This window comes from Globicephala melas, chromosome 3 (genome assembly GCF_963455315.2).
Source record: "Globicephala melas chromosome 3, mGloMel1.2, whole genome shotgun sequence".
In the NCBI taxonomy this organism is placed as follows: domain Eukaryota; kingdom Metazoa; phylum Chordata; class Mammalia; order Artiodactyla; family Delphinidae; genus Globicephala; species Globicephala melas.
The window spans coordinates 9,989,583-10,000,752 of NC_083316.1; the positions used below are offsets into that span (position 1 = coordinate 9,989,583).

The following is an 11,170-nucleotide window of genomic DNA, read 5'->3' on the forward strand; positions in this document are numbered from 1 at the left end:
CCGCAACTAGAGAGGCCGCGATAGTGATAGGCCCGCGCAACGCGATGAAGAGTGGTCCCCGCTTGCCACAACTAGCGAAAGCCCTCGCACAGAAACGAAGACCCACCACAGCAAAAATTAATTAATTAATTAATAAACTCCTACCCCAACATCAAAAATAAATGAAATAAAATAAGAATTCATAAAATGAGGGATAAACGGATAAAACATGGCAAAGGGTAATGTAATTACTATCAACAAGAACACAAATCAAGGACAAGGCAAATAGACCAATTAAGCAGTATGCAGAAGATACAGAAAGATAATTCTCCAAAGAATTAGGAGTGCGTCATAAACTTATACAATATTTAACCTCAGCCATATTCAATGAGAAGGAAACTAAACCACAGGAAAACACGATATTTCCCCTATTTAATTGAAAATTGTTGTTTTGGTTTTATTTTTTAATTATAATACCCAGTGTTATCAAAATTATGGGGAAATTGGCACACTCTTGCCTTGCCTGAAGAAATATAATTTATGGAATCTTTCTGGAGGACAATGTGACAACATATATCAATAGTCCTGAAAACATCCAGTTCTAGGGAAGTAACCTAGAGAAAATAACCAGATGAAAACTATTTAGCTTTAATTATAACATCATGTACACGACCCCAAAATGAAAATGCCATCAATCTCCAAAAACAGCAAGTTATTTAAGTAACTGATGTTATATAAAGGTATGGATGAATATTAATTATATGACAAATGCCATTTTACATGTTAAAAGGGTAACAAAACAGAATATGAGAAGTCTTCTAAATTTAAATATGTGTATGGGATATGGGATAGCATTTCTACTAAAAATATACTCATACATGAACTTTAGCTTCTTTGAATCAATTCTCTATTTTCCAAATTGTTAATAAGCGTGCATTACTTTTAAAAACGGAAAACAATAATAAAGCATTAGTTGAAAAAGAGAAAAATATTTCACTAACATGCTGCGGAGTTCTCAAGAAGACAACAATTTGCTAAAACTACACAATACATCTCTCAAATTTAAAAGCAGAAAAAACCTAGGTGTGGCACTGATTAGAATATGTGTAATATGCACTCCACGAAAAATGAGCTCTGTTTATTTTCAGTCAGACATTCAGCTGATTAATGAAATTCATCCCAAAGCAAATATATAATATTCTTTTCAAAAATTTAAAGGCATGATTTTTTTCCTGTGTGGTGATGTATTATATATCAAGTTATGATATACTTGGTGGAGAGATAATATATAAAGAACAAAACACTTGAAACTGCCATAAATACTATGTTCTTGTGTTTGTGTGTCTACGTGAGTGGGTGTGTAGGATGGGTATCCTATTCAATACAGGTTTTTGTCTGGATTTTCTTCTTCACCTTCAGTACCATGAATACTGCCCATATACTCAACTATTCTTTGAAAAGATAACTCGTAGCTACATAATATTCTGTTGGATAGAGGTGCCATTGCATGTCTATACATCTACTATGCATTCAACATTATATTCTTTTCCAACCCAACTCAGGCCAAACAGTTTGATCCACACACTACAAGTCCCAGTCTTTCTGCACTACCTTCCATGCCCTGTGTAAATGTGACATGATTCCTCCTGTCTCTCAGACTATCTACACGATGCCCACGTCACCTGTCTGTCTTTCTGGAGAACTCCTTCCCTCCTCATCCAGTGAGCCTAAAAATACCATGCTCAGCACCAACGAGGAATGTGTTAGAAACAAGAGGCTGAATTTGGGCTCTTTTATATTCGGAAGACTTGCTTTGCTGCCAAAGAAGTTGCTCTTCCTGGAAATTAAATTATTCTGTGTTACTGAAGGTAATGACCGCTATGTTACTCTAATGTTTGAAAGTCCAAATAAAATATTTGAGAGAGAAGAAGAAAATTTATTTTAAGAAATGAGCTTTTCGTTTTTTGGGTTTTTTTAGGTTGAGTAGTCATGCTTGAAGTCAAATCAGACATCATGTCTATGGAAATCCTGTTTTTTTTCTTCTTTCTTAATGGTGCCCATTATTGCTCCTATTCAAAGTTAAAACATGAAACAACAGCCAAACTCTAATTATCTACACTGAGGTAGAAAGTGCTGTGAATAATAGCTAGCATGGGTCACCATTTATATACAGTTTGGGAAGTCAGATTTTGACACTGTCCTTTTTATGTCCAATTTGTACCACTTACAAGGCCATCCAATTACTGGCAGTCAAAGTCTAGCATGGGGAGTAAGGGAAGAAATGAGTTATTTTTAAGTTGGCAATACATAAATCAGCTGAATTTCATGGACCATACTCTATAAATCAGCCAGGGCATTGCACACTCCCCTGGTAATTCCTGTTATAGTGTCAAAATACCATAAAATATTTAAAGAGTTCAACCATCAAGCAAAATACCATTAAAGCTACTATATCCAGAATTCTACAACCAGAATTCTTTATAAACCATATCAATAAAAGGAACACTTTTTCCCTACTGGTGATATTTCCTTCCAGGCGAAAGGAACTTAATTAATATAACACTTCTGGCCTCTCCCCAGCCCTTGGTTTTCTCTGCCTCTCAAGAATAAAGGAAGCAGCTTGGCTAGCTTCTTCCTTCTTCCTCTGGAGATCTCCCTGCCTGCAGAGAGCAAGGCTTGGGCTCTAGAGCTCAGAGCCAGCTCTGTCCCCGTGGGAAGGGGGGAGGGAGGAAGGCCAGGGTCCTGGATGTCATTTGGCATCACATCAAGCTATACTAAGCAAAATGGTATTTCCCCCATGGTGGCCACCCCTTTCTCCTTTTTTTCTTCCCACATCCCAACTTTTTTCAGAATCAGGGAGGGTTGATATTTACTGGGTTCCTTAGAGATACCACCAGTCCACATTTCTGCACATTTTATAATTTGAGGTAAATGCATACCTTTCTGTGGTTTATGTTGTTGCATATTTAAGGAGGAAAAGATTACAATAAGCATTATAAGATTATGAAGATGCTTCTAAACCAAATCATACATTATTCAAAACATGTGTACAAAATGCATTTTTCTTAATACATATATATTAAACCAAATGTCTAATGAAAGTTGTAATAATGACATCTATTAAGCAAAAAATGTTATTCATGAAAAATCTCCAGTCCTCAGCTATTCAGGATAAATGTAATAACTAATTTCAATGATAGAATTAACTGTTCCCTATCATCTAATGTTATAAACTAAACATCCCATCTAGTAACACACTCCGTATCATTCAAAACTTACAGAAACTCTGACACATAGTTATTTAACCAAACATAATTGGCTCACCCAGATACTTTGATCTAAAAAGCAGAACGGTCTTTTATGGTAACATGGATTTCACTCTGGTAACTTATAACTGGCAGTTCCCACAGCAATACATAAATTTGAATATAAATACCCACATTTATTGTCAAAATGTTTTTCTGACTGAAGATAAATTAGCCTCCTGTTATACGGGTCACATTCTGTAACAAAGTCTAAGATGCATACAAGCATTATTATCATAAAAATTATGCTGAAGATCTCAGTTCTACCTCACAGGAGCTGGGCACAATCAAACCCAGAGGGGTTCAGCATTTCACTGAAGCAACTAAGAGTGAAAGGACAAGTGGAAATGACCATTTATTTTCAAAAAGGTAGCAATGGACTCACACTTTTTTTTTTCCAAAAAAACTTGATTGTAATTATGGGTGGGGTGTGTCTTCTCCTTATGCAATAAATTTAGCTGTTTAAGTTTCTTTGTCACAATGATTTTATGACGGGATTCATGCTCTGTGGTTCTAAACAGAGCGGATGTTTGACATTTGACCTCGTGAAGAGGGATGTTAATTAAACCGTCTATAATATTTTTTGTACACTGTTCATCTTTGTAGAAAATTTGACTGTAATCAGGTGAATAGTATAACGTTAATAGAAAATATCAAAATTTTGCAATTTCTGACTGTTAGATTAGAGTCTTTTTAAATAATGGTGCCAGGAGATATAATTTGCTTCTCTTTTAGCTTAACTATTATATATTTTCATATGTAAAGGACTGGCATGTTGAAGAGCAGAAAACATATTTTATATGTAAATCTACATAACACACTAATAATATCAATAGTAGTAGGGAGAGAATATATCTATTTAAAAGCCTTTGTTAGAGAGGGTCATGGCTTTTACAATGTATTTAATAATACATACGTGAAGCATAAGTACTCATCCTAATATGTAGATATCCACCTCTTGTACTTGTACAAATATTTATAATTACAAGCTACTTATGCACTTACTTTACCCTAAAACACTTTGAGATCCTGTGTTATTGTACTCATTTTTTAAAATAAGACATACAAATCTATTATACATTATTATTGACTATATTCCCCATGCTGTACGTTTCATCGCCATGACTCGTTCATTTTGTTTGTTTATTTATTTATTGAATGTATACATTTATTTATCGTACCCATTTTACATCTGAAAAAACCGAGCTAAAAACTGAGGATCACATAAATGGCCAAGGACACACAGCTTAGTACAGACAGAGCTGGGATCCATCCGAAGCCGGTGCTCTCTCACCTCTCCACTTACTCGAAGCAGAATCCAAAATAGCATTACACTATGATATCTATATTCTAATATTATACATAAATATGTTAAATAGTAAAAATATGACATATATATGTTATAGGGCAAAGCCCAACTTTTTCTCTAGAAATATATTTCTGACCTGAAATAACAATTAATGGAATAATAAGTTTCAATACATGTAATTCATTTCACAGATAACTTTTCAAGAATCTCACCAAGGGACACAGGTGAATATTTGCCTAAGATGGAAAGCTTCTAGGAAGCATTGTTTCACTTAGTCATTATTTGCAGTATGTCAAAAACTAATTGATACAGAGTGTAACTTCCATAGCCTAATATAGCTAAGACATTTCCTACAAAGCAATTAACCATGATACAGAACTTCAAATTACACTCAGCTGCTACGTGATCAGAAGATAAACAAGTGGAGGTGTCATAACTACACATTTCTGTAATGAGTCTTAACATTTTTCATGGACTAAAAGCACAGTATGGTAAAATGTTTCTGTGAGATTCCTGGGCTGGAGGTAGTGTTTGTGAATATAACTGGATTCATTAAAGCCAACCAGGCAGTTTATTAATCAGTAGGCTAGACTGGCACAGAATGTGATAGAAATTATTTGTCTATGACATGTTTAATATTTTACATTAATATAAAAACCTGTTGCTTTGGCATATTATCAGATAAAATAAAGCCAGCAACAAGTATCATGAACTATTCTCGCTCAAATTAACTTTTCATCCCTATCCATGTGACACTTATCACAAAGCCATCAAAGTACCATAGTCCTGAGAACACCTTTGGAATATGAGTCATGAAAACCATCATGGAAGCCAACTGAAGAATTTGGCTTGAAGGTGTATTTCAGCCCAGCAAAGACCCACTGAACTACGCCATCAATGGAAGTACTGGATTTAAAAACACCTGTTGGTATTCTCTTGATTGCTGTTCACCCTCTGAATTATGTGTGTTCAAGTTTAGGTACTCTCAACTATGTGGCATCTTTTAAAGATAAAAATCTTTATAAAAAATAAAAACTTTTAGGAATAGTAATCCTAGCATAACCAATTCCCCACTAAATAAATTAAAGTTCACACAGAGAAATAACCATTAATGGGCATTCATATCTTCTGGGGATAATCATCAGAGAAAGAAAGAAAGAAAGAAAAAAAAGAACACTTTTGGCAGTTCAAAATGGCAACAGTTCCTATTTTAGTTCAACTGACTTGTTACAACCAGAAATACTGGTCCATACAAACTATCCCTCACTTTATGGACAAATTACAATAAATTATTTTAAATGTTAACTTTAGTATTTTCTTACATAAAGACAACCTGATGAAATTACTCTGGAGAACTCTTCAACAATTCTACATAAATGCATACCATATAAAACAGAACTTTGAAAAAGCACAATAGAAACTGTCAAGTTCCAAAACACTGTCAGGAAAAGTACTGCGTATTCACTTACATGTCAAAAGTAATGTCATATTTGATAATATTATAACTTCATTTTAATTTTAAAGGTCACTATGAATGTGATATTATCCTTAGAAGTTATTTAACAAAATTATAGATCACATTTTCAACTAATATCATCTGAATTCCATTTTTCTCTCTGATGAACTATTTCAGTGGAAGAAAGAAGTGGCTTGTATTCTAATTGTGAAAGATGTGAATTTGCTGGAATTACTGTAATTTGACAGTGCATGAGTATTATTGTGAACAACGAAAACATTAGTGACATCTCTAATGATTAGGTTCTACAACGACACAAACATACACCAAATTAAATAACTCCTTTCCACAAGACTATGACAATTTTACTAGGGCAACGACCTCCTGTACTCACTACAACTGCCGTTCAATCAACTACTATCATTTTCAACCCGCAATATAACATAAAACTCACACATCCGATCCATGTAGTTTTTCCCACGCCCATCAGCTGCTCTCCGTGTGCACACATAGGCACAGAGTAATCTCTACTGGTCCTCTAAGAATCATGTTTAAAACTGAAACACTAGATTCAAAAGGAAAATTGAAAAGAGAAATGAATGTGTATGTCACCTATTGCTTCTTTCTGCAAGAAATCGGATGTTAAAACAATGCAACAAGCACAAGAGTGTGTTCAGAGTGCTCTTGGAAAGTTCTCTGAATATGAATAAGGTGAAACTAAAGCAACATTGGTAAAACTAATCACAGTCTTCGATTAACTCGAGCCATATAGACCTTGCTAGTCCTTCTGCGACGCTGAGCCTTGTTAGCTGTATAATTACAGGCTTCCCAAATTTCAACATCTAACTCCAGATGCAATCATCTTCATTCAAGCCCTGAGATCGTGTAACCCACCAATCAGTGAGGATGCCATCGAACGTTTTCCCCAAAACATTAAAAATGGATTCTGCATGTGGCAAAGAGATTTCACAGAGCTTTAAAGCATTGAGTCCACAGTTGAGGATGCCCACCCCTATCTGTCATACTTCTCATAGAGCAAGCGCCCCAAATGAGGCACAGGTTCAGCCCTGTAATTCTGTATGAGTCATATCAAACACTCTTCCATGAGATTTTTTTAAGTGGTACAGCTCTAAAGCCTTTTAATCCTGCAGGTGAACTACTAACAGCAAAGAGGTGAACTAAAGTACCATCAGTAGCCATGGTAATTTAAAGCTGCAGATGGAAAGATGCACAATGAGATAACTCTTAAGTAGTTTCAGCACCTCCCTATTTTCATAGAAGTCGTTGCAGAAAATTCCAAGCATCTTAAATATCGGTCACCTACTTCCTAAAAGTGAAAATATATACATATCAGACCTGACACTATGGTTGTAACATATCCCTTTTCGAAACTAACGTATTTGCTTGGTAGCATTAGGCATGCATGCTTAAAAACACCTTTCAGAGCCAAAGCAAATCAGATCAGTTCAAGAGAAGCACGCAAGGGGAAAATAAACATCTTGGAACCACAACCTGCCCATCTTTTTTTCCACACCCTTCACTACCCCAACATTCGCAGGAAAACACAACTTTAGGCATTTTTATAAGTAACTGTTCGTGGTGGGAACCACACACACAGACACACACACATCCCAAAACCTCTCAGACTGTTTTCCTACCACACAGACCAGGGAGGCTGCACCACCTCTCTAGCGACTTAATTCGGGACGCAGTGGTTGGAACCAGCTGAGCAGCAATCGACAGAAACACAGTACACGCCAGAACGAGAGGAAGGTCGGCGAAAAAGAAAAGCAGCTTTGCTTTCGGCCATTAATTACCGATCACCCAAATATCGCCTAGCCACCTCCCACCCACATGCACAGCGTTCCGAACCTGGGTTTCAGACGGCGCTTGCCGGAGCCTCGCTCTCTATTGTCAGGACGCAGAAGCCCCCAAAACCTGTGAATCGAGCTGCAAATGCTTCTTCTGAAACAGCTAAATATAGACCAAAGGGGCTCGGGGTCTGGCAAGCAGCGGGAGACTGAAGAAACAGCCATGGACACATACGACCAAGTATTTCCATTTTGTTCTAGCCAAACATCGTAATGACATTGAACATAAGGGCGAAAGACTGGAGGGAAGTCCTCCCCACCCCCACCCGTCTTCTCCCGTATATTAGGGACGTCATGGATGCAACGGGTATATTCGGGAGGGTGGCAGGGAGCAGTATTGTTGGTGTTGCCCTATATACGCCTCCTCCGGGGGAGATGGGTGGCGGGGAGCGGGAACACGCAGAGGAGCCACTTGGTCACCGCTCCGAGAAAGGCACTAACCCCGCGCCACGTTCCAGGCAGAGCCGTCTTCCGAGAGGGGACCCGGCGCGATCGCGGTCCTCCCCCGGCTGACAGGACCGCGCAGCAGCCGCCGCCGTCACCGCCGGCCGGGAGCAGCTGAGGACCAACCCCCACTGGCGGCGAGGAGGAGGAGAACGACGACGACGACGCCGAGAAGGATGCGCCTGGCCCCAGCAGCCCGGCGGAAGGCAACTCACCGAACGGCGCGGCGCCCGACTGCCTCCTCGCGAACATGCACCCGCCACCAGCGACAGCTTCTCAGTCCGGGGAAAGGCGTGCGCGCCGCCGCCCGGCTTCAGGGCAAGGTCCTGACCTTGCCCAACTGCAGCATCTTCCGCTTTTGTTGTCTGAGCGCGGCCGCGGAACAAGGGATGCCGGCCGGGAGCAGGGGCGAGCGCCGCGGGGGAGAGGCGGCTCCCAACGCCAGTGCGCGGCGCCCGGCCCGGCGGCCCCTCCGAGCGCAGCGAGCGCAGCGCCCCCTGCCCGGCTCCGCGGGCTCCGCGGGCTCCGCGGGCTCGGGGCTCCTGCGGACTCCCGCCGGCTCCTCCGGGCTTCTCCCGGCTCCTTGGGGCTCCTCCGGGCTCTGGGCGCCGCCGCCGCCGCCGCCGCTGCCGCCGCCGCCGGCCGGCCGGGCTGGGAGAGCCGCCACCGCCTCGCCCTCAGCTCCGCTCGGCCGGCTGCCGCCGCGGGCGCGAGCCTGGGGCCGCCGCGGCGCCCGGCGCCGAGCGCTCCCGTGCTGCGCCCCGCGCGCGGCCCGCGCCACCTGTGCCGCCGCCGCCGCCGCGGGCGAAGCTCCTCCCGCGGCGCGCGGCAGCCTCAGCCTCCACCTATACCTCGGCGGCCGGCTCGGGCGCCCGGCTAGTGAAGCAGCGTCCGCCCCGCCGCCCGAACCTGCCCTGGGTGCCGAGCATGCCCAGTGCCACCGCGAGAGCGCCGCGCTTCGCCGTGCGCATTCCACTTCTCCTGGTTTTCGCTGCAGCAGCGGCAGCAGCAGGAGAGAGGGGAGGAGGCCGCGGGTTGGGAGAGGGCTGAGCATCCTTGCGAACGCAGACTCCGGCCCTCAGATGGGTGGATGCTCGCGAACCAGGCGAAAGCTGGGAAGGACCCGAGGAAGGCCTGGAACCCGGGGTTAGAACGGTGCTCATAGGACCAGTGCCTTCATTTACGTGCAAGATGCTGACAGTTTATGGTGGTCTGGCAGAAGTCAGCGTGCAAACAAAGGGCAGGGATGGAGGGGGTTCTAAGACAGCATGTGTGTGCGCTGGGGCAGGCTGGAGGCTGAATGTGACCGCTGCTGGGTGGAGATGGAGGCTCTCAAATCCTGTGGTTCTAGAGCGAAGAAGGCAAGACATCCATCTCCGGTCTTCCCCACAGCGTCTGTCCAGTCTTCTGTCACTTCCAGTGCTTCGATTAAACATGCTTTTCGCGGGTGGAGAGACTTTCTCCTTAAACGAAATCCCTCTGGTTTTGAACCTGGAAGTATGTAACTTCCTGGGAGAAAGACCTTTGTCTAGTCTGGATCTTGAATGGATCGTAATGCTAACTTCACCTCCTCCTCCAGCGCCGCCTCTTCTTTCTTCCAACTTCCGCACCTCTGCCACCTGGTCTTCCTCCCCCCCTACCCCCTCTCCCAGGCTAAGATGAAAACCCTCACCCGTTTCTTCCCCCAAAGTCTTCCTATACCCCCTGTATTGTTCTTGTCACTTTCAGATTGGTTTTCTATGTCACCTCCTGGTTTGACAGCTCGTTGACTCCATGGGGACTTCTCTTTGCCTGCCTCTCTTTGCTGTGAAATACAGCAAGGAGCATCACCGCAGTGAACAGTGAAAGTCTTGTTAGAAAACAAGACCCTTGTGCCAAGGAAGTCCTCTGGGCCTTCACCCGTGTCCCTCGGTTTTGGAAGTAATGACGGGGCTCACCCCTGTTGCAATTACAAGACTTGGGTAGGCAGAGCGCAGCGTTCCCCGGGGAACAGGGCAAACACCCTTCCTAACGATGCCACCGTGCACCATCCCTGACCCTGTGGATCCCAGACTGTCTGAGGTTGTGATCTTCACTCCTCCCCTCCCCAGAGCTGGTTTCCGAGACACAGATAAGCATGGCAGCATACAGGAAGTTGTCATCAGAGGGATTCCAGGGGCTTGTGATTCTCAGAAACAAAGTATTTCTCTTTTGTGTCAGAAGAGATTATCCAACAAAGTTAAATGACCTGAATATTTATCCCAGGCTATTCTCTAGCATACTTTGGAGGAAGTTAAAATTTGAAGTAAGAGCAAAGGAGAAGGAAGTGTTTAAACAGGCTAGATGGGTAGAAATATATGCAAGGGGCAAGATTAAGCAAGGACTTTTGACAACAGTGCAAATGTACGTTTTTAATCCTCCTACCTCAAGGCTGGATAGGCATATATAGGCTTGGTCTCACCTCCAAAAGTAGTTCTCCAACCTGGCTCCAAGTTTAAAGCTTGCTCTGTGTTAAAGTACTTCTGACTTGGGGCTTCCCTGGTGGCGCAGTGGTTAAGAATCTGCCTGCAAAGGTCGGGGACACGGGTTCGATCCCTGGTCCGGGAAAGATCCCACGTGCCGCAGAGCAACTTAAGCCTGTGCACCACCACTGCTGAGCCCACAAGCCACAACTACTGAGCCCATGTGCCACAACTACTGAAGCCCGTGCACCTAGAGCCCGTGCTCCGCAACAGGAGAAGCCACCGCAATGAGAAGCCTGTGCACCACAACGAAGAGCAGCCCCCGCTCGCCACAACTAGAGAAAGCCGTGCACAGCAACAAAGAC

At 42.9% G+C, this 11,170-nt stretch overlaps 1 protein-coding gene across 5 annotated transcripts in view; it reads right to left on the reverse strand.

Annotated features, from left to right (window-relative positions):
• CTNND2 (catenin delta 2) overlaps positions 1-8,968 on the reverse strand; it is a 930,830-nt gene extending 921,862 nt beyond the window's left edge. Inside the window, exon 1 of one of the 5 annotated variants that reach the window (XM_060295662.1) lies at positions 8,580-8,968. Coding sequence is in view for 2 of the 5 variants with exons in the window: in XM_060295656.1 (XP_060151639.1) it covers positions 8,580-8,616 (37 nt within the window). In the remaining 3 variants the exon portion in view is untranslated. Of the gene's footprint in view, positions 1-7,921; positions 8,126-8,361; positions 8,382-8,579 lie in introns of those variants that run through there. The other 4 variants (XM_060295656.1, XM_060295659.1, XM_060295658.1 and 1 more) reach the window with 4 other exon arrangements.
• Positions 8,969-11,170: the final 2,202 nt, after the last annotated feature.